Below are 25,227 nucleotides of genomic sequence, written 5' to 3'. Positions count from 1 at the left end.
TGATTTGGCCATTGTCATGAGGCAAAAAAAAAGGTGGCATTGGACAGTTACAGAGCAATGAAATGTACTGAAGCCTATGGCAACTACGAAAAGGTGAAGTTGCAAACACTGAGTGAGAAATTGCTATCTAAGAGAGCAGCGTACAGGGAAAAGAAGTTTTTGAGTAACTGAATACAAAGAATAACAAAATGATTAGATCAGACCTTTGCATGATGGATGTGGAAAAGCCTTAGATAACCTAGTTAATTTTGCTGTTAAATTGAACAGGTACTTGACATTAATTTTTACAGATGAAAGACCCTTCATAGTGGGAAGAGGTTGCAAGTGATATTAACAATATTTAAAGTACAGATAATTGTTTATTTGAAAATGTTTGAGAGTAAAGGCAAGTAAGGCTCCAGGAGTTGATGGCACATACTCAGTAATCATGTAGTTAGCAGGATGAGTGCATCAACCATTAAAGTTGATTAGGATGGCATCATTGAACTTGTGAAAGGATCCGCCAGATTGGAGAAGTGCAGTATATCACCATTATATAAAGACAGTTCTAAGAGTGAATAACTACACACCAATCAGACTTTAGTGGTAAGTAAAATCATAGAAGCAGTGATAGGTTGCAACGATGGGACATTTAGATAGAAATGAAATTCTGAAGGCTACACAACATGGTTTTGTTAACCCAGTGGTGGGTTAACAAAAACAGCATGTAATTCGAAACTTCAAATACAAAAACGCTCAAACACATATTACTCACTCTAGCAAGAAGGCTTATTCACACAATCTTATAGAAAGAAGAAATAGCATTGAATTTGTGTAAAAATAATGTGTGAATATTTTGAAAATAACTCAAAGCAAAACAAAGTTTGCAAACGGTTAAACTAGATAAACAGTTTCAAAGATGATGGTGTTACCTAAAGATGCCTTGGTTGGCACATTATAGCCTGGGTCGCTGTTGCGCCAGTAAACCCAAAACCAAACCAAAAACCTAAAGATGCATGTAAAAATTACTCTGAAAAAAATCAATTTATAAACTGTTGTGGTAAAAGTCTAAATTAGGGAACTAGAAAAAATTCAGATTTTTAATCATTAATTAAAGGGTGGCACAGGGTCATTATTTTGGAGCTGCATCTGTCAGCACTTCTGAGTTTTAAGGGAAAATTAGTAACTAATCTGGTTATCTATTTTAACAAACAGTACAAACATATTGCTGGTTTTTGTTGGAAGTTGATTTTGACATGGTTTTTTTTTTTTGGATTTTAGCAATGCATTTTATCCCTTATGAGAAGTTACTGTATAAGATGGAAAAAGCAAAATAGGCCCATAGTGTCCTTTTGCTGATTTATCGAACATTTGTTTGTAGAGATAGAAGTCATTCCCACCGTATAAGGCAGTTGCAAGCCTCCATACTGTGCCTAAGTACGAGTTGGACATAGTGTTGCCGACCGGGCTAGCCAGGTGGGTAAAGTGCCTGCTTGGCAACCCAAAGGTCGTGGGTTCGAATCCCGCCTCTGGCTTGGATCACAGAAAAAATGCAAAAACTTTGGGAAGGTGCATTATGGCCACAGAAGTCAATGCACCAACAACTAACAAAAAAAAAAAAAAAAAAAAAGACAGTGTCCAGTCCCATACATGATATAGTAAGAAGACACCTAAAAAAAAAAGCTGCTCGAAATGTACAAAGGCCTTGGTGAGATTTGCAAAAGGGCACCTGTATGAGGAAAGACATTGAATGTGTGAGCTATATAGATCTTGGTAATCAACAAATCTTGCTATAGGCTTTAGGGGGGGGGAGACCTCATTTGAAGTCTAAGACTCTGGGAGGGGATTGTAAAATGAACAAATAAAAATAAAAAGGCTATAAATTCAAATTACAGGGAAGTGGTTTTAGACTGGATTATAGGATATTTTTCTTTTATCAGTCAGTTGTTAATTACTTCAGTAAATTACCTCCATGGTTAGCTGAGCTTGATAAACTTAGGGAAATTTAAAGGAGAGCTGAATAGTTTCCTGTGTGAGGAAAGAAACAAATAGGTTGTTTATTTTCATTTTTTTATATGTATTTTTTTTTATTTATTTATTTTTTATTATTTTTTTTTTTGGCTGGTGCAGCAAAAAGCCTGTGTCTTCCTTGCACCATAATGGTAATACTATTCCACCCTAAAATCTCAGCCTTTACCTAAATCTTGGTTTTCCAATAAATGTGCTATAACTGGCCAAGTTAAGAATGTAGCATATTGCAATTGACTTGTATCCAGATTTCTACATTCAGTTTCTTCCTACGCTGCAGCACATAACTATAATAAAACTGTTATTATTCAAAGGAAACTTGATTTTGAATGGGTTAAGTTTAAAAAACTTGCTTCTTGTCCAAATGGTAGTTGAGCATTCTAGTCTCTTGGTGAAGTTATTGGCTGTATTCTTCTACTGGGAGGCCTTCCAGTAGAGGGATGTTGGAAGAATTCTAACCAGTGTCAAAACCTGTACACCTGAGCTTGCTCCTGTTCTGTTTCATGTTGCCTTTTTAATACAATTTAAATTAAAATACAATTTTAATACAATTTTGGAAATTTGCTCATTCAGGCAAATTGTACCATTCCAATTATCATCCCATTTAAAAAAAAAGTAGAGGTGAATACCTTTACATTTTCCTAGCAGTGGAGAAATCCATCAGGCACCAACTCTTAAACTATCTTAAACTTTCCATCTGATCAGTGATTGCCAGTATGGAGTCCATCAGTGTCAATCCACTGGTGATAACTATTATTGCTTATCCTTGGACAAATTTGATGAAAAATTCTGTTGAAACTCAAGCAGTTGCTTTTGACATTTTTATGGCTTTTTGACCGTGCTTAGCATTAAGCTTCTATCTTCTATAAGGCAATGGTCAGGCCAGACCTGTACTCCAGACCTCCAGACCTGTACTGTATACAGGTCTGGAGGCCTCATTTTAAGAAGAATGTAGAGCTGTTGGAACGAGTACAGAGAAGGGCAACAAGATTAGTGAATGGAACAAAGGGTTGCTCTTACAAAGAAAGGCTAAGTTTTGCAAATTACAGTGTCTGGAGACTAGGCACCTACGAGGTGATCTGATTGAGGTGTATAAAGCCTTGAATGGTTTGAGCATGCTCAATGTGGATGGGATTCTTCGTCTTGCTCAGAATAATCGCCTGAGAGGGCATAAATTCAAATTAAGGAAAGACGGTTGTAGGATAGATGTGCAGAAGTTTGCCTTTAGCCAGCGGGTGGTTGATTGCTGGAACAAACTTCCATCTGTCATTGTAGAAGTTGATAGCTGAAATAGATTCAAGGCAGAACTTGACAAACATTTGGAGCGAATGAATAGGTGAAATAAGGGAGTTTTTTTTTGGCTGATGCTATATAAGCTTGCTTTCTTCATCATGCGCCTTTGCTAATGCTAATCTTTTGGGTTACCACTATTTTTTGTGCAATTGGTTATCCTTTTCTCTCTGACTGCCCACTCAGGTAATTATAGACCACTCTGTCTTCTCTAACTTCACTAATGCTGGTACCCCAAGGTTCAGTTCTTTCTCACATGCTTTTCCTTTTTTGCATTAATGGCCTTCCACTGATTGGAAATTCTATCCATAATTTTGTCGATGATAGTATACTACATCATTCCACCTTCCAGTTTGAGAAACCTTGCTCTCCACAAACAGCTTCAACTGCTGGAATATCAACCACTAATTCTTTAAATGCTAATCTCCCGGTGATTCTCCAATTGGGTGAAGGAAAACTTAGTTAATTTCAATTTTTCTAAAATTCAGTGTTGTCTTTCTTCTTTTTTTTTTTTTTTTTTTTTTTTTTTTCTTATAAAAAAAAGTCTACTGATCCTGTGCTCATCCTCACTGATACTCAGAGATCTATACAATGTCATATATCTCTGTTATGGATTTCCCTGACCTCTAGTCTTTGTTGGCATAAGCACATAAATTATGGAGTTTCCATTTCACTCTGAACATAAATGTGATATTGCTATCACAAATATTTCTTCCACTGCATCCGGAAAACTGGGTTTTCTTTTTCGCTCTCACCATTACGTTTCTTGTAAACAACTGCTCACTTGTACAAATCTCAAATTTGCTCTACCGTGGAATATTGTTCCCACATCTGGGGTTGAGTGTCCTCAAAATCTCTTTCAAGCTTCTTGACTCCATTTAAAAGAGTGCAGTCAGGTTAATTAATGACTATCTTCACTGTCTTTTAGATGTTTCTTCTGCGTACCTTTTCTATATATACTTCAATAGGCACTGTTTTTCTGAATTGGCATCTGTAATTTCCCCATTTCTTCCAAACCAATCTGAATGAGGGCTGCAACCAGGTAGCATCCAGAACTTTCTTCTGTTTTCTGGAATAATCTTCTTTCAAATAAACTGTTATTTGACGGCATATAAGATGCATGGGCATATAGGACGCACCCCCATTTCAGAAAGGAAAATTAGGGGAAAAAAGTTTTAGTGTATTTAGGCAGTTAATATTTATTCTAATGTGTATAGTAGAAAACAGCTTGTCCTAAACATGTGATCAGAACAGCAAGAAAAATATTAATACTGTATAATAAAACATTTAATTATTACTATTAATTTACCAATACAGCAATTTTAAAAGAGAAATAGAAGAATATTAGCTACATTAGGAAATGTTTTATATGAAGCAAACTACGACTAGAATTGGTAGTTTGCTTCATATAAAAAAGGCAGTGAGACAATAGTGAAAAACATTAGTGTTCTGCAAAGGGAAAGTTCAATCATTTTGAAAGCCAAAAAAATCATCGCCTTCAAATCTCAAAAACTCTTCCTCACTAATGTTGGTATCACTGTCTTCAAATAACGCAGTGTCTTCTGTGCCATCAAGAGCATTACTAATTCCAGTCTTGAAAAATTTTATAATTATTTTACCACTTATATTTCTCCAAGATTCTCACACCTATGTAATGGTGGGCCTCTTCATTCTTCCTCTATGTGTGAGGTCATGATCGGATTCTCCCATCCATTTGTTCCACTGTTTTCTCATATTTTGCTTAAATGGCTTGTTTATGGTTTGTTTGTTTGGGGATTTATTAGGTGCATCAGCATCTGTGGCCATAGTACGCCACTTGTTTATGGTCACATCCAAAGCCTGCAATTGGCTTGTCCGTCCACCAGGAATGACAATTACCTGTGTATTCAATTTTCCCTCACCCTCTTTTTAATGACATCAGTTCTATGGGCTCTGAACTAGTCCCAAATGAGAAGAGATGGTTTCCTTAAGAGACCACCAGGACACGTTGCCCATGTTTTTTGGAGCCATAAATTCATTCCAGATTCATCCATCCATCCTTTTGGATGAACATAAACAAATAAACCTTCTGAAATTTTTTCCTTAGGTGGAGTTTTTCTTTTAAACATTAAAAATGGTGGTAGTTTTGTGCCATCAACACAGCAGACTAAAACCACTGTGTGTATTTTCTCATGCCCGGTGGTTTTTATTGATACTCTTTTAGACCCTTTGATATTCACAGTTTTGTTGGATGGTGCATCAAAAGTTAGTGGAATCTCCTCTAAATCTTTCCCAAAAATTACAATATACAGAAATTTAGGTCTAATGTCAAGTATCTTCTGTCTTCCCAACCTACAATCCTTGCACTGTACTAAATACCATAAGTTTCTAATACCTTTCGTGTTTGGGGTTTTCATAAAAAAAAAAAAAAAGGACCTTTCTCTAGGTTTTTCCACTTTATTGCTCAGAGGTATTCAGTTTCTGTTGCATGCCTTTTCTGTACATATGCATATTTCCATGGGCACTCTTCTGAAATGGTATCTGTAATATCTGTTGTTCCACCACTCTTCCAAACCAGTTCATTGTCCAGCTCAAACATACAGAACCGGCTTTTATTTTTCTTCCTCATTTATCCTTCAACTTCTGTTCTCTCGAACAACCTTCCTTTGTATGTACTTCTCAGATTACAATTTCTCAAATAGAAATTAGAGTGTAATGTCAATAATAAATAACTTCTTTTCTTAGCCTTCAACCCATGTGTGTTATACTATGTTCTAATATCTTTTATGTTTTGGGTTTTCATTAAAACAAGAGTAAATTTTAAAATAACTTAATTTTTGTTATTAATAACAAATAAGCAACAGGCCACTAGCCAAGTGGTCAAGCCAAGGGTACCTCAAGTGACTGTGGTACAAATCTATGTGATTACTAAATATGGTAATGTTATTGTGTCTTTTTTCTCTATCTTGTAAATTTCTGTAACCTTATATTGACATCCTGGAATATAAATAGAAAATTTATTTATTTTTTAAAGTTTGAAAAGAAATTCAAAAAGCAATAAAGTTGAGGTGAACTCAAAATAATCCATGTCATTTATTTACCTACTTTTCAAAAATGAAAGCAGAACTTGATTACCTTTAATAATGTTTGTGTTTATTATCCTGTTCAAACCAAATTTGAACAGGATAAAACCATATTTTCAAACCATATTTTTTTTTCTGCTGTCTTGAAACAAGATTGCCATCACTGGAAATATCATGCAGCATCTATTTTAGAAGTTTTGTTTACAGCACAGTCCAGTGATGCGGCAATATTTTATTCATATATTTTTAAAAAGTGCTACATTAAGTGCCGTCATATAAATTTAATGGCACTAGTAAATATTTTCAAGTAAAAAATGTCATAAATTTCATAGACTATGCATGTTTATAAAATGCATAAACATGCATAGTCTATGAAATTTAAGATGGGACATTGATGTTTGGCATGTGTAACTTTTTACACTTAAAATGAAAAAAAAAAAAAAAAAAAACATCATTTAATCAGACAATTAAAATCTTAAATTTATTCATTTTACAAATCACCAAAATTATTGGAGTAATCATAATCATAAGGTTTGACCTAAGTATATCTCCATGAATGTTTTGTATGCTGGAAGTGACTATTCCAGGGTCAATCTAGTAAATAATCTTAACTTAGCTTGATCATTCTTTTCTTTGTTGCCACTGTAAGGAATGCACTGACCTTAAATTTAAACATGGTGCATTACTAGATGAATTTGAATAAACCGTAGAAAACAGTTTCTTCAAATTCAGATACCATAGAAACATAACACTGGGGGCTCATCAGGGAAATGTATCTAGTGACCTGCTAGGTAGTGCAACTTGATTCCAGCCTCAGGCCAGAATAATTGAATGCACACTGCTCTAGTTTAAGAGAATTTTATTTTATGGAGAGTTTCCATTTTCAGAGAAATGGGTAACATATTTTGTGGTAAGAATAGGTAGACTAGAACCAGGGTGTGTGTGTGTGTGTGTGTGTGTGTGTGTGTGTGTGTGTGTGTGTGTGTGTGTGTGTGTGTGTGTGTGTGTGTGCGCGTGTGTGTGTGTGTGTGTGTGTGCGCGCGTGTGTGTGTGTGCGCGCGTGTGTGTGTGTGTGTGCGCGCGTGTGTGTGTGTGTGCGCGCGTGTGTGTGTGTGTGCGCGCGTGTGTGTGTGTGTGTGCGCGCGTGTGTGTGTGCGCGTGTGTGTGTGTGTGCGCGCGCGCGCATGGAGCAGCAGTTGATGATGAAATCACTAGATTGCCTGCTTTTGGTGGTGGGGATAAATAGAGCATTATTAGTCATATGGGAACTGATAATGCTACAAACTAATGATATTATGTGCATGCAAACTGATTTTTTAGTTAAGTATAAGATCATGTTATAAAAATGCCACGAGTTAAGTCAGAATGTGTATAAACAATTCTACTCGCATATGATAGAAAGGAATATTTGCTGTGGAAGACTTATGGATTGATTCAATACTTGAAAGATTCTGCAGGGCTTTATGGAGGGAATATTTTATCAGCATGGCCTGCTGCACTTGTAGGTAGAAAGAACCTATTTTGTAGTGAAACTTGGATGCCTGTTAAAAGTTTTTGTTTAGGTCTGCAAATGTTTCAAATGAATGGGAAGCTTATACTAGTGAAACAAGCTTAAATAATTTCAAGGGGTATGTCAAAGCAGTAAACTATACAGGAAGAGTCTTCAAAGAGTCCTAAAACAAGCTCTTGTAATGCTTGTAGAGCTGTAATAATGTGTCTATAGAATGTCAGCAGTGTTGTCAATAAAACAAGCAAATTGTAACTTCTGGTTAGGAGGACTAATGATGACATAATAGGACTAATGGAAACTTGGTTGTGTTTAGGTTACATAAATAAGAAGAGGTATGAGTTTACTCTGTTGCTGTTATGGGGGGTTTTCTGGTGCAGGGGCTACTTAGGCTATATTGTGCCTACCAGTTTAATTTAGGCTATATTGTGTACTTGGTCATTTGGGTTTTCTGGTCTGCCCTCCTCATTGAAGAGGAACGCAATGTTTGAAACAGTTGTATGGGCAACAACATTTTATATAATTAGATCAATAATAATCATTTCATAACCTGGATTATTCAGTGTTTTTATCTATGGTTTTGTTAGTAGGTCTCAAATTTTAGGTAATCCAACATATATTAATGGTTAATAAAGTTTTTGAGGCATTTGCACTTGATATAATGTATTCCACTCCTCATTGTAACTCATTTACATCAGTGCATAACAGATAGTCAAATTATAGAACAAAGTTACCTTAAAAAAAAAAAAAGTTTTTAAAATGTTTTAAACACAGTTATATGCAAAGAGTTTGAATTATATAAAAGCAAATTATGCATTTTTTAAAAATAAACTTAATTATGTTAAACCTGGTTAACCTGATTTACAGATGAAGCCTAGTTTCTAGGACCCACTTACGGCTTCATTATTTTTACTTCATGATTTTTGATAAGGTCACCAATCACATATGAATCCATGAATTTGCAAAACATGAAATTCTTCCTAGGTAAATAACTGTGTTCATTAATAAATGTTGAGTTGTCTAATCATATACAGGTTTTGCAGAAATTGAAATATTTTTCAAGGACAGCATAAATAGTAAAGGCATGTGGCTAGAGATATCCAGATTTGTACTGACTTTATATTGGGAAAGGGAAAAGTATATGAGAATGCACATTGCATTATTGACAAACTGAAAGCAAACTTTTACTAAAAAAAAAAGAATCTGTTATAGCGGACCTGATACGGTACATTTACAAATATGGAGTGCTGAGCATAGTCATGCCTATATGTTCGATGGACTGTTTCCAGCTTCTTTTGGTACGAGTTTCATATTATTTCATGCAATAATAAAATTTATTAGCAGAATTCTGCGTACTGTAGAAAAGGGATAATCCTGTATTTGATGATTATTTCTACTCTATATTTATCAAACAACTAAATAATGTGTATACTTTTAATTTTCAGAGCAATTATATTCTGAAAATTCTGTTCTTCTTTTACAAAGTGTGTTATTTGAATTGCTGTTCTCGAGTTAGATGTAGGTAGAGTTTCATTATAGGAATTTAGTACCCCTAGACCTGTGTTCAATTGGGAACCCTAGTGCCAGTCAGATTGGGAAACCTAGTGCCAGTCAGATGAGTAATGATGAACAATTTATAAACACCCTTACCTCATTTGGTTTAAAGGGGTGCAATTTGTTCTTTGTTAGAATTAAAAGGGAAAGAATTCAGACTGCATAAATAAAAGAATCTGACATATAATAGAAAACTAGGATCTCCACATTGTTAACCTTGCATTACATTGGATTTTTAGAATATTTGAATTAAATTGCAGCATGGATCCATGAATTTGAATAACATATGTACAATTCTTTCTAGGTGAATGACTGTGTTCATTACCTTTTAATTGCAGACCAGAAGAAATATACTATAAAAAAAGCAGGTAATTATGTTTTCCATTGCTTTTATGATATACACTGACTGACTGACTTAAATTGACATTATGAAAGCAGTAAATGGCTTTCCAAAATTAATCATAGAAGCAAAAATGTGCAGAAAAATCTTTCATTTAATTAATATAGGACTATTTAATTTCTTATGTGAATTTCTTAAATTCAGTTAAATTACTTATGTGATTGGCTGAAACTATTTTTTTTCTCCTTAGATATTATCAAACATGCATTAAAAAATCATAGTAAATCATTTTCCAAAATTATCGGTCAAGCAAAAAGTCATCTGAGACGGGTAAGTAATTATTGTTAATTATAGTATAGATTTAAATTTGAATAAGAATTTTTGGTTCAGTACTCATGTAGCCAGTAAATATTGTGGTATAGATGTTGTTATAGAAACAGTGTATTATGCTATATTTAACGAATGGTCAGAAGCACAACTAGTATATATTAAGTGCACTGAAATTTCACATAATAAAATAAAAAAATTTAGCAAATATTCAAAATAAAATTGTTACTTTAGTTATAAACTTTTGACTTCTGATTATGAAACTAATGTTAAATAAAAGGATAATATGTATAAGACAAGTAAAAATGGGAAGTGGAATTTTTCAACCACTAGATATGCTAACAAATCAAACCTTTTAGATTTGTTATTGCATATCTAGTGGCGTTGATTACAAATAAAACTTGGTTAAAATGAACACCGATTAACATTAGTTGAAATATTTATTCACCTACAGTCTTTTTGTACAATAGATTTCAGTTTTATGAAACTCAAATTTTAAATACACTGGTTGATAGGATAAGATTTTTTTTTTTTTATGAAAACCCTAAACATGAGAGGTATTAGAGCCTATAGTACTTAGTACTGTACATGGGTTGGAGGTTTAGAAGATGAAAGAAGATATTTGTTGACATTAGACTTGAACTCCTGTACACTGTAATTTTCAGGAAATACATATGAAGGAAGGTTATTCCAGAAAACTGCAGTTGAATGAATAAACGAGAAAGATGAAAAGTTGGTGCTGTGAGTTTGAGGTTGGATAGTAAATGGATGTTGGCTGGTGGCGGCACATGTTCTGACTGTTTTGAAAGAGAGAGCAGGAATTATAGAAGCCAATTCAGAAGAACAGTGCCCATGCAAGTATCTGTAGAAAAGGCATGCAGCAGAAACAGTACATCCATGAGAGAGCGAGTGGAGAGACTGTTAGAGATGAGTCATTAATTAACCTAGAAGCCTGAGAGAGGTTTTGAGGGTGCCGCCCCAGATGTGGGAACAATATTCCATGGTAGGGCGGATTTGTGATTTGTACAGAATGAACAGCAGTTAGGAAGAAAAGTAACGCTGAGAGCAAAGAGAAAACCAAGTTTTTTTAGATGCAGAGGAAGCAATATTTGTAATGTGCTTGTGCCAAGAGAGATTAGAAGTCAGTGTAATCCCCAAAAGAGAGATATCATCTTGCTTAGAAATCGGAGTGTCACCGAAGATAAGCAGACGAGTCTTTTTTTTCGAGATATAAGACAGGACTGAATTTTAGAAGGATTGAAATCAACTAAGTTGTCTTTGTCCCACTGGTGAATTACCTGGAGATCGGCATTTAAGGAATTGGTAGCGGATCTTCAAGAAGTTGAAGCTGATTAAGCAGGGTAAGGTTTCTCAAACTGGAAAGTGGAATACAATGTGCTATCATCAGCAAAACTATGGACAAGATTTCTGGTCAATCGAAGAAGGTCATTAATGTACAAGAGGAAAAGAGTGGGGGGAAAGAACTGAAACTTTGGGGACACCAACATTAGTGGAGAAGTTGGAAGACAGAGAGCCAACTTCCATCACCCGCAGTGAACAGTCAGATAGAAAACTGGATAACCAATTTCAAAAAACAGTTGGCAAACCATAGGATGGAAGCTTGTTTAGAAGACGTTTATGCCAAACACGATCAAAAGTCTTTAGATGTCAAGAGCAACTGCTTTTGTTTCACTGAACTTTTCCATTGAATTTGTCCATAAATGGGTAACATTAGCCAGAATATCACCAGTGGATCGACACTGATGGAAACCATACTGGCGATTGTTAATCAGATGGAAGGTTTCTAGATAGTATAAAAGTTGGCAGTTAATTGATTTCTCCATTACTTTAGAAAGAGTAGAAGTAATTGCAATGGGATGAAAATGGGATCGGAGGGATTTGTCACCCTTTTTAGGAACTGGCTGGATATGAAGAAATTTCCAGTCAAAAGGAAAAACGCCTTTGGAGTAAGAAAGTGAAAAAAGGTGACAAAGAACAGGAGTAAGTTCAGGAGTGCATGTTTTGAGAACAAGTGGAGAAGTACCATCAGTGCTTTCTTAGCAACAAGATTCGTGAAAATCCTTCTGACATATTTTTGACGGAAGACCACAGAAGGCAGTTAAAGGGAATGGAATTGCTGGGAATGGTGGGAGGTGTTTTACCAAGATCATTAATACATGAGTTGGAAGAAAAATGGGATGCTAGCAGGTCAGCTTTATCCTTGGCTGAAGTGACAATAGAACCATCTGGTTTGGACAGAGGTGGGAGCAGAGATGGGCAAAAGTTGGGGCCAATAGCTTTGGCAAAATACAAGAATGCTTGGCTACCATTAGGGCAAGAAGCAAGTTTTCTACTCTTAGCCTGTTCAAAATCTAATTTGGACTGATAATAACTGCTTGAGAATTGTTGCGAGCCCTGGTATAGGCAGAAAATGACACTGAAGAATTGGAAATAAGGCAATTACGATATGCAACATACTTCTCTTGAGTCTTAGCACATTTATTAGAAAACCAAGGTTTAGGTGAAGGATAAGATTTTAAGGCAGAATGTGGAATAAAGGATTCCATTACTACAAGAATAATTTCACTGACACAATCTGAGCAAACGTTGACATCAGAAGTTTTGAAACAGTAATCCAGCCAAGGAAAAGAAGAAAAGAAATCTCGCAGGTCATCCCATTTTGCATTCTTGTCATGCTGAACAACACGAGGTTGAGAATAGCCATGAGATAAAGGCTCCAGTGGAGAAGAGACAGTCACCAAGTTGTGATCTAAGGTACCTAAAGGAGCACTCACTTCGACCATGTACTCAGAAGGGTTGTTTGTGAGAAAAAGATCAAGTGTTTTGGCTAGAATTGTCCGGTATTCTTGTAGGTAAATGAACAATCTGTGCAAGGTCATTAGAAATTGCAAAAGCCTCAGCATCTCGACCAGCTCGGTCGGTGTGACTAGAAAACGGAAGCCAGCTGGAGTTGTGAACATTAAAATCACCAAGGAAAATTACCTCACTGTTAGGAAAGTTGGACTGGAGAAAGTCAAGTTGCAAAGAGAGGAAGTCAAAGTGTTCCAAGTGATTAGTGGAGTTGAGAGAATAGTAGAGGCAACAGATGAATTTGACACAACGAGGTTGAGAAATTTTAAGCCAGAGGAGATTCGAAATTACCAATTCTTTGGCAGGGAATATCGTAATGGACATATGCACAAGTACCACCTTTGAGGCGATAGGAATCATACAGCAAATAATTTGGGGAACTGAGATCAAAAGTGGTTGAATCAACCGATAACTGAAATTCTGTCAGAAAAAGTAAATGGGGTTTGGCAGACTGTGAGTGGACATTGTTGAGATTATTAGAACTGAGACCAACTATATTTGTGAAATGAACTAGGAAATGTTTGGAGGTTTAGATCATTTCCCATATAAGTTTGACAATTCATGGCATATTCAATGGTAAGAAAAGGTGGGGGGGGGGACATGCTTTATGAAGTAATGAAATTTTTGGATATGGTATACACATGGTAAGTTATAAACTATAAAAGGAAACCTCATAGCTTTATGTAGGATCAGAATCCTCTCAACACTCACGTTGGAAGGATTATGTGATTATATAAATATCCCATATTTATTATTAAATAAAATCAATTACGAAAATTACATTAAAATTATATAAATAAATACATATTAAAAGTTTGTCACACATTCAATTCTCATTTCCAACATAATGCATCAGGAAAAGCCAGGAGAAGTCGACAGCCATCAACACCCCCCAAAAAACCAAAACCAATACCTTATGTTAACATGAGAACAGAAAACAATTGTCGGATTTATCCTTAAAAAAAAACATAGGTTAAAATATCTAAAATCATAAAATTGTCTAAACTTCTTATAAGGGACCAAACTTATTCGGATACACTCCATGCTCACAAGAAGTAAAGTGTTTTTTTTGAATGATACCCTTTTTTTTTTAGTTAAACGTATCGACTACCTAATATGAGATTATTTTTACTAAACCAATGTGTAAATTAACGTTCACAAATGTGCGTGAAAGTCCGAGATAGTATACAGCTAAGAACATTTATGGAATTTCCATAAATTGCGTAATGTTCAAGAGTTTCAGCGATCAATAATTTAATATATTCATGTTGCTTATTTATAACTTTTGCTTCGTTAAAAAGAAAAACATGGCTATCGTTGATAGCATGAAAAGCAAGTTCCAAGGCTATTGTCCTTCTTGTCTTGATTGATGTCACATGTTGTATCCTCATTGAAAGACAGTTATGTGTCGAACGAATATACAAGGAATTACATTCACCACAAGTAATATTGTAAGCTACATTGTGTGAATCCATGGTTGAAATGGAATCCACCACTCTATGTTTCAAAACAACACGGAGTTTACTAATCAGTTGGGCAACTACCTTAAATTCTTTGTTTTTAAAGATATTAACAAATTGTTTGTATCAATACTGTACATATGGAACTTTAATAAAATATTTCTGTTCAGGCCTATTGTTCATTATACCAGTCTCTAGTTTGTTTTGCTTGTCTTATCTTCATAATGGTACCAAATGTGTAACCCCTATTTAGAAATATTTTCATAAGTTCATCTAGTAATAACTCCTGAGTAGAGCTATATTTATATGCATTATTAAACTGATTAAAATAATACTCTGTTTGTATGTAAGCGAATGATAGCTAGAACAGTGTAAGAATTTGCCAGTATTTGTCGGTTTCCTCTATATTTTAAAATATATATTCTCATTAACTCTAATCAATTAAAATTTAGGAAGTTTATAGCTTTTTTTCTGTGGATTTTCCATTTCTAAAGTAAAATTAAGTCTGGTATGTATCTTATTAAATAAATCCAAAACCTTATTTACTATATCACCCTTCGTAAAAATTAAGGTATCATCCAAGTATTTACCATAAAATGTTAAACTTGGAAGAAACAGTCTTAAATATAACTGTTCAATTTTATTAAGATAAATTTCAGCAACTAGTTCGCTCAGGCTAAGACCCATCGGTAATCCAAATATATGTCTATAAATTTTGGATTAGAAATGAATATAATTGGCTTGAACAAGAAACTTGATTAGGTGAAATATTTCAGTTTTTGGTAAATTAGCCTTATTTAAAATTACAGAATCATCATTAATTAGATCCTGCATTGTTCTAAAGCATACTCGACATGTACATCCATGTACAAAGAAACTACATCTAGGGAAAATAATTTATCATCTGTATTTAACCTTTTCTCTTTAACTGATTAAACAACATATCCGAATTCTTTATACTAAATGCTAGTGTCAGACGTAAAGGTTTAATAATTGCATATAAATATGTCGCGAGTGATGAAAAAGCTGAATTTTTATAAGACATTGGGTCTAATTGGATGTCCCATTTTGTGCAACTTTACCTGCCCAAAAGAGTGGGTACATTATTAGTTCTAGCTTTTAAATTTTTTAATAGTGCCATCGAAACAATTTTTTTTCCCGTATTCCGTTAACATTCTATTAAACTGTTTAATTAAGTTGTCAAACATTTTTTTTCCCTACCAATTGGTAAGTGGAACTATCGGATACAATATTCATGAGTTTGTCGATGTAATTACCTTTATTTAAAACAACTACTGTATCTCCTTTATCTGCTTTCTGTATAATTATATTGTTATTCTGTCTTTTGTTGCCCAATACTCTCTTCTTTAAATAATTTAGGTATGTAAGGGTCCCTAAAATGATTGATTGATAACCCCATTAATCTGCTGTATTAGGCCCTCCCTATGTTTTGCATTTCTTAACCCATACTCAAATTCAATAACCATTTGTTTCATGTGGTAAATTGTAATTAAGACCCTTACTTAAAAGATTTACCTGAGATGCAGACAAATCGTATGAAGATAAATTAACTACATTGTGGTCAGTAACATTATCCTGTGTTTGTACCTCTTTAAATTTAGTAGTATTATCTTGTATCATTATATCTGAAAATATCTGTCGTGTATTTCTAGTGTGACCAATCACCCCTTCAACTTGCCTCGTCCACTACTTTTAGAAAACCCTGCTCGTGATGTAGTCCCCATTATGCATCTGTTTTTCATAAGGAGTAAGCGGTGTATTTTGTTCGTATGTCTTATATTTATTTCATTTGAAAGTGCTTCTTCCTAATTTGATGACCCCAATGACTGATGACTGATTTTAAATGATCCCAATTGTTACCATGTAGATACCTCTTTACCTTATTGCGTAAGCATTGACTAAAATAAATACCTTTTCTTTTTACAACCCTAACATCTAAGGTCATCCTAACTATTTTTTGAGACTGTAACCAATAATTTCTTTATACCTGAAATTCTCTGTCCTAAGGACACTTGCAAATTTTGGTATTAAGTTCTCACTTAAGCAATACATTAAAAATTTAATGTGAAATAATCTTACATGTTATCGCAAGGAAAATATGCCTTAAAGCAAGGTATTAACAAGTGATGTTTAAGTAGGAATCAAGTGTATCGTGTGAGGGAGAGAAACAAATGATAAGTCAAACTATTCAATATATAAATTACTAGTTAAGATTGTAAGACCGATAAAGCTCAATATGTCCTACTACTGTTATTATTATAAACTATAAAAGGAAATCTCATAGTTTTATGTAGGAACAGAATTCTCTCAACACTCACGTTGGAAGGATTATGTGATTACATAATTATACTAATGAGTTTACTAAACTAGAGTTAATGAGAATATATATTTTAAAATTTATAGGAAACCGACAAATACTTGTAAATTCTTACACTGTTCTAGCTGTCATCAGCTTACATATAAACGGAGTATTATTTTTAATCAGTTTTATAATGCATATAAATATAGCTCTACTCAGGAGTTATTACTAGATGAACTTATGGAACTTGTGAAAAGATTTCTAAATAGGGGTTACACATTTGGTACCATTATGAAGATAAGAGAACAAGCAAAACAAACTAGAGACTGGTATAATGAACAATAGACCCAAACAGAAATATTTTATTAAAGTTTCATATGTACAGTATTGGTACAAACAATTTGTTAATATCTTTAAAAACACAGAATTTAAGATAGTTGCCCAACTGATTAGTAAAGTCCATATTGTTTTGAAACATAGAGTGGTGGACTCCGTTTCAACCATGGATTCACACAATGTAGTTTACAATATTACTTGCAGCAAATGTAATTCCTTGTATATTGGTTCGACACATAATTTTCTTTCAATGAGGATACAACAACATGTGGCATCAGTCAGGACAAGAAGGACAATTGCCTCAAAACTTGCTTTTCATGCTATCAACGATAGCCATGTTTTTCATTTTTAATGAAGCAAAAGTTATAAATACGCAACATGAACATATTAAATTACTGATCGCTGAAACTCTTGAAATGAGGTTAAATGCAAATTCCATAAATTTTGTAGGCCGTATACTATCTCGGACTGTGGCCGTATACTATCTCGGACTCACAAATTCGCGTGAAAACGCGAATTTGTGAACGTTAATTTACATTGGTTTAGTAAATTTACACATTGGTTTAGTAAAAATAATCTCATATTAGGTAGTCGATAGGTTTAAATATAAAAAAAGGGATGGGTATTATCATTCACACAAAACACTTTACTTCTTGTGAGCATGCAGTGTATCCAAATAAGTTTGGCCCGTTATAAGAAGTTTAGACAATTTTTATCATTTTAGATATTTTAGCCTGTGTTTTTTTAAGGATAAATCTGACAATTGTTTTCAGTTCTCATGTTAACATGCGGTATTGGTTTTTTAGGGGTGTTGATGGCTGTCGACTTCTCCTGGCTTTTTCTGATGCGTTATGTTGGGAATGAGAATTGAATGCGTGACAATCTTTTAATAAGTATTTATTTATATAATTTTAATGTAATTTTCATAATCGATTTTATTTAATATTAAATATGGGACATTTATTTGTATAATCACATAATCCTTCCAACGTGAGTGTTGAGAGAATTCTGATCCTACATAAAGTTATGAGGTTTCCTTTTATAGTTTATAATAATAACATTAGTAGGACATATTGAGCTTTATCGCTCTTACGATCTTAATTAACATGGTAAGAATATACCCAGATCCTTGACATAACATGGCCTTGACAATGCCCCTCCCCCCAGTATACACACTACTCGCACTCCCTCCTGTCACTGTCTGGCAGAATAGAGGCAGCAAGATTATTCACTAGCTGATCCTCCTGGAGAGTTATCAATAGGTTCGGTCCGGTGTACTAACTAGTAGCCGGCCTGCGAACACCGTTTTAGAGCTGTACCCTCAAAACGTAAAGAAGTTTGGATCTCGCCATGGTGTTCATCATAACCTCAGAAGACATCAATCACACTGCAAGATGGAAGAGATGGGGAAGGTTGACCGGAACTTAGCTCTGGAGACTAAACATGGGTTCCACCACTTCAAGCCTTCAATAAGCAAAGTGGTGGTATTGCACCAGTTGATGTGAGTCATCTACCACCTAGTATTGCCTGGTAACTCAGAGGGGGGGGGCGACATTCCTGCATGTGGTGTGGGCGCCACACCTCGACCCCTGCTTACTTTGGTTCACACCTAGGTGGTTACCCACAGTGTGCTTGCGCATGGGGTGGCGCATTATGGCCACAGCTGCCAATGCGCCAATAAAAAACCAAAAACAAACAAAAAAAAACAAACAGCTTGCGCATGGGGGGTTATACCCAGGATTACTAACAGTCCCACCATTGTGAAGGTGCAAGCAGAGGATTTGGCTGCCACAGACCATCCAGACTTCGCTGAAATTCGGTCCACTTGACTTGAGTGACCTGAATATCAGTTCCATCAATGTTTTAGACTCCCAGGTAGCAAGCAGAGCTTGTCTGGCATATCTGAGAGAATCTCTGCGACTGCCTCAAGGACCTTAGAGATAAAACAGACATTATTGAATTATATTTTCAGAATCTTAAACCAATAAAGCTCACAGAACCAAAGAAAGTGAAACAAAACTTCGTGAGAGTTACAATCTGTAACTCTTATATATACTCCAAACACGACTATATAGATCAGAAGACTTCACAACTAGCCATTTGACAAGAAATTATCATTAACCATATTTGGTGGTCATCGACTGTTCATTTATATGAACTGTTACAAAGAAATATTCCTTTTGAATGTTGTTAACATCAAAAAGGAACAACCAGAAACAAATTTAAATTGAGTTCTAATTCAATTTACATTTGTTTCTGTTTCACTTATAGTTTACCATGGGCTAGTAATTTGTTTAGGATAGATGACATGAAACATTAACATAGAATGAACAGAAACAAATGTAACTTGAGTTCTTAATTTGCTGTGAACCATTATATTATTTAGATGGATGGTATGATTCAATATGAATTACATAAAATACATGAAGGGAGTAAGGGTAAAAAATGTGAGCCGTGATATTAGTTGGAAATATTTTTGTTGGTATTATTTGTTATTTTGCTTCTTCTCCTTTTAAATTATTCATCATTAGTACAGTTGAAGAAGGCTGTGTTGATCTTGCTTGATTAACTTTCATGGCAATGTTGAAATACCATTTCAGTTCATGTTCTTAGACGTCTGTCTCTGTGGCTCAGCATTATCATGCTAGTGCAGAATGAATTTCTACAGTGTAAATGAGACAGAGTTCAAAAATGTCAATATGGATGTCCCTGCCCGTGGCCACATTTGCATTGTTGATAGTTCCTTCCCTCCAAACTTTGCAGTTTAACTTTAATGGGTACTGTTTTCTACGTATTTTGAGAAATCCAAACTTGAATGTCTAACTTGAACGTCGTGTAGAATTATATAACACTCCATACAGTCTCTTTCCAGAATCCATAAAAAACGGGAAGTGCACTCACTCCAAGCAATATTCTTCTAATGAATGGGAAATTCATTAGAAGTATGTTGGGCTTAGAACCTGTGGTTTACCATGGAGGCCAAGGCTGTGCAGCTCCATGTTGAGTAGTGGAAGTGCTTATGGCCACTCTCCTTTTGATTTTTTTAGACCTTTCAGCTCCACTAATTACAGAAATAACTTAAGTTATTTAACTACTTCCGTATAGTTGCCCTGCACCTTCTCTAAGCATTCACCAACTAATTTCTGACTGTTGTAGCACCTCATACCATAATTTTATAGCACAGGCTACAGGTGACTTAATTTGAAATGCATGGAATGACTATTGAGTGATTCAATGTCAGAATTTATAAAATTGTGTGATGCTCCATTGCTGCTCCAGCTTTGCATATGACTGATTGGACTCGCTTTCCCATCAGAAGGATATCTGAATCTTGAGAGCACGTTGTACTTTTTAATGGAAAATAGTCCTAATTTATGTGTTAATACCAAGGAAACATTGGAAAAGTATCACACATGGGAAAAACATAGCATTAGCAAAGGCACATGATGCAAGAAAGCAAGCTTATATAGAATCAGCCAAAAAAAAAAAAAAAAACACCCCTTATTTCACCCATCCACTCGTTCCAAATGTTTGTCAAGTTCTGTCTTGAATCTATTTAAGCTGTCAACTTCTACAACGACAGAAGGAAGTTTGTTCCACCAATCAACCACCCGCTGGCTAAAGGCAAACTTCCGCACATCAATCCTAAAACCGTCTTTCCTCAATTTGAATTTATTCCCTCTCAGGCGATTATTCTGAGCAAGAGGAAAAATCCCATCTGCATTGAGCATGCTCAAACCATTCAGGGCTTTATACACCTCAATCAGATCATCTCGCAGGTGCCTAGTCTCCAGACACTGTAATTTGCAAAACTTAAGCCTTTCTTCGTAAGAGCAACCCTTTGTTCCATTCACTAATCTTGTTGCCCTTCTCAGTACTCGTTCCAACAGATCTACATCCTTCTTAAAATGAGGCCTCCAGACCTGTATACAGTACTCAAGGTGTGGCCTGACCATTGCCTTATACAAGGGGGTAATCACCTCCTTATCCCTGCTAGAAAAATTCCTGTATATCATTGACAAGACACCATGAGCTATTCTTGCAGACCGTTTACTCTGCTCAGAAAACTTCATATCTGCCTGAACAATTACTCCCAGATCCTTTTCATTCTCTACCACTGTCAGTGTGGTACCACATAGTTGATATGTTACTCTGGGATTACTGCTTCCCATATGAAGAACTTTACATTTGCCAAGGTTAAACTTCATTTGCCACCTCTCAGCCCATCGGCTTAACCTTTCTAGATCCTGTTGCAGCAGTGTACTGCCATTAGTGTCAGTAACAACCCCGCCAACCTTTTTATTGTTTGCAAACTTGGGCATTAAGCCTGATATACCATCATCAATATCATTTATAAATACAGAAAACAACAATGGACCCAACACTGAACCCTGAGGGACTCCACTAATCACATTAGTCTACGAAGAGCAGTGTCCATTGATTACCACTCTCTATCTTCTCCCACTCAACCATCTCTTTATCCATAGCAGCAATTTGCCTCCAATGCCACACTGCTCCAATTTGTGCAGCAGTCTTCCATGTGCAACAGTATCAAAGGCTTTTCTAAGATCCAAATCTTTATGATATCAAAGTTAAGTTATTCTTTGCATCCAGTTCCTTTGTGACTACATCATAGTATCCAATCAGATTAGTCAGACAGGACTTCCCCTTAACAAACCCATGCTGTGTCCGAGCTATAACTGAAGTCTTGTCTAGATGATCCTGCAATGCTTCTTTAACCAGTGCCTCCATTAACTTCCCTGGAACAGAAGTTAAACTAAGAGGTCTGTAATTACCTGTCTCCCCCTTTCATCCTCCTTTGTGGATTGGGGTCATATTTGCACATCTCCAGTCCATGGGTACCTCCACTGAGTCCAAGGAAGCTCTCATAATTATGGCTAAGTGTTTGCTTACTTCCTTTGCTGCCTCCTTTAATAAAACTGGATAGATCACATCCACTCCAGGTGCCTTTCTTGTTTTTATCTTCAACAATTTCTCCTCCACTTTACTCTCGGTTATTACAAGATTATCAAGCTTACTGCCAGAGTTGAATACACCTCTGGCATTCCCCTCCCTGAATAACTCCTCATGTGTGAATATCGATGCAAAATATTCATTTAGTTTGTTATCTGCTTGAGCAGGATCATCAACAGTTGAACCATCGATATCAAGTAGTGGCATGCGATGCAAGAAAGCATGTGTATGAGCTTATGCAGCATCAGCCAAAAAAAAAAAAAAAAAAAAAATTCACACAACCATTCCCTCTAAATATTTGTCCAGTTCCTCCTTAAATTTATTTAACCTATCAACTTCCACACCGACAGATGGAAGTTTGTTCCAGCAATTAGCCACCCGCTGGCTAAAGGCAAATTTCCGCACATCTATTCTACATCTGTCTTTCCTTAATTTGAATTTATGCCTCCTTAAGTTCGTAATCTGAACAAGTGGAAGAATCCCATCAGAATTCAGCATGCTCAACCCATTCAAGGCCTTATACACCTCAATCAGATCACTGCACAGGTGCCTAGTCTCCAGCTGCTGCAATTTACAGAACTTAAGCTTCTCTTGGTAAGAGGATCCCTTCATTCCCCCACCAATCTTGTTGCCCTTCTCTGTACATGCTCAAGCAAATCTACATCCTTCCTAAAATGAGGCCTCCAGACCTGTATGCAGTACTCAAGGAGTGGACTGACCATTGCCTTATACAGACGGACAATCATCTCCTTTTCCCTGCTACCAAAATTCCTATATATCATTGACAAAACCCCATGACCTGCCCTGGCAGCCTGTCTGCATTGCTCAGAAAACTTCATATCTGACTGCACAATGACTCCCAGGTCTTTTTCATTTTCTACCACTTAAGTGTAATACCACACGGCTGGTACATTTCTCTGGAGTTACTTCTACCCATATGCAGTACTTTGAATTTGTCATGGTTTAACTTCAGTTGCCACTTCTTAGCCCATCTGCCCAAATTTTCTAGATCCTGTTGCAGTAGCACACTGCCATTACTGTCATTAACAACCCTGCCAACCTTTGTATCATCTGGAAACTTCGACACTAAGCCTGATATACCTTCATCAATATCATTGATAAATATACAAAACAACAGTGGACCCAACACCGAACTCTGTGGGACTCCACTAATAACATTAGTCCATGAAGAGCAACGTCCATTGATTACCACCTTCTGTCTTCTCCCACTCAACCATCCTTTTATCCATGGTAACAACTTACCCTTAATACCATTCTGCTCCAATTTGTACAGTAGTCTTCCATGCGCAACAGTGTCAAAAGCTTTCAAATTAGGAAATGTTAACAGGGTTATCAGAAGGACACTAATTGAATGGCTTACTTGTGACCTGCCCTAAGAGATACTAGCGTCAGTAAGACACTACAAGAATGTCATAGATGATAGGTGGAACAGGACCAGGGTATGTCTGCCAGGGGCAAAGGTTGACGACATTGTAGAGCGGATATCATCTTTTAAGGGCACAAAAGGTGATATAGTTGTACATGTTGGCACTAATGATATTAAGAGTAGGAGACCAGCGAAATTACTTAACAAGTACAGGTCACTGATGAAAAAAAAGAGCCGATAGCAGACACGATAGGAGGGAGTATATGATGAGAGCCCTGTCGATCAATTCGGCCCTGGAAAGATTGTGCAGGGCTCAAGGGGTAGAATTTTTTTCAGCCTGGTCTGTATTTGTTAACAGGAGAGACTGCTTCTACAGGGATGAGATACACTTAAATAAAAAGGGTGCAAGAATGTTTGCTGATTCTATCGAGGCAGTGTTAGGTGGGTCGGAAAACTGCTAGATTGGGGAGATACAAGGACTAATAGATTAACAGTAGCCACTGGCAGAGGAGAAAGTGATTCTTGCACTGCTTCTATTGGAATGAGCAGCAGCCTGGAAAATAAGATGCAGGATATTTCAGAGACTGCTGGGAATCATTGGGGTACAAGTAAACACATGGGTTGTGTTAGGGTGGCTAAGAGGAAGAGCAGGTGCATGTATACTTGCGTGTACACCAATGCTAGGAGTTTAGTAAATAAATTTGATGAATTTGAGGTATTGTTCAAAACATCAAAGGCAGATATTGTTGGGATTTCAGAGATGTGGTGTCACACAGATATAAGGAATGCAGAACTGGAATTTGGGGAGTACAATGTCTACAGAAAGGATAGACAGGGTAGGAAGGGAAGAGGGGTTATGCTATTAGTTAAGAAACACATAAAATCCAAGGAAGTGAAGCCAGTCGACATCGCTGGACAGTGCAGTGTCGAGTCAGTTTGGTGTGACATAAGCATTGGGAGATCAAAATTGAGAGTAGGAGTGTGCTATAGGCCTAATGACTCTGATGAGTATAATAAGAAACTGTACAGAGAAATAGACTGGGCCAGTAAATCAGAGAGTCTTATAATGGGGGATTTTAATTTCCCAGATATTGACTGGAATTTGGGGGCTGGTCACTCACACACTAGCAAGGCTTTTGTGGATTTATTGGATGATTGTTTTCTACAACAGCATGTTCGGGAGGCAACTAAAGGGAGTAATACTCTTGGTTTGGTTATCAGTAGTGATTCTTCATGCATTAAGAATCTGCAGATAAATGAACCACTAGGTTCATTTATCGTAAAGGCGACTACGATGGACTGAGACAGTATTTATATTCTATACAGTGGGATCAAAGCATTCAAAGAACTTATCTTGCAAGCTACTAGGCTTTACATACCAACTAAGAAATATTGTTCAAGGTTTAGGCCTAAATGGATGTCAGATGAACTAATGAGGCATATGGCAGAGAAGAAAAATGCATGAGATACATACAAATTAACATGTGACACAGAAGCCTATGATAGATACAAGTTGATCTGTAACCAAGTTACAAAGGAGGTTTGGCAGGCGAAGGCAGATTACGAGAGATCCTTGGCAAGGGATGCGAAGAAAAACAGCAAAGAGTTCTTTACTTATGTAAACTCTAGAAGGAAGGGGATGAATCAGATTGGTCCACTTGATATCGATGGGTCAACTGTTGATGACCCTGCCCAGGTAGCTAACAAACTAAATGAATATTTTGCATCGACATTCACACATGAGGAGTTATTGAGCGAGGGGAATGCCAGAGGTGTATTCAACTCTAGCAGT

The 25,227-nt window shown here is 36.0% G+C and overlaps 1 protein-coding gene across 3 annotated transcripts in view; it reads left to right on the top strand.

Moving 5' to 3' along the window:
• The window catches only part of MAGE (necdin, MAGE family member), a 224,698-nt gene that overhangs the window by 67,508 nt on the left and 131,963 nt on the right, over window positions 1-25,227 (top strand). For all 3 annotated transcript variants that reach the window (XM_090371627.1, XM_090371626.1, XM_090371628.1), the window contains exons 4-5: window positions 9,725-9,788; window positions 10,011-10,090. In XM_090371627.1, coding sequence (XP_090227753.1) covers window positions 9,725-9,788; window positions 10,011-10,090 — 144 coding nt within the window. The remainder of the gene's footprint in view (window positions 1-9,724; window positions 9,789-10,010; window positions 10,091-25,227) is intronic.

Source organism: Mastigoproctus giganteus, chromosome 4 (assembly GCF_048544385.1).
Source record: "Mastigoproctus giganteus isolate SK-2022 chromosome 4, ASM4854438v1, whole genome shotgun sequence".
Taxonomy (NCBI): Eukaryota; Metazoa; Arthropoda; class Arachnida; order Uropygi; family Thelyphonidae; genus Mastigoproctus; species Mastigoproctus giganteus.
This window is presented reverse-complemented; position numbering and strand designations above follow the sequence as displayed.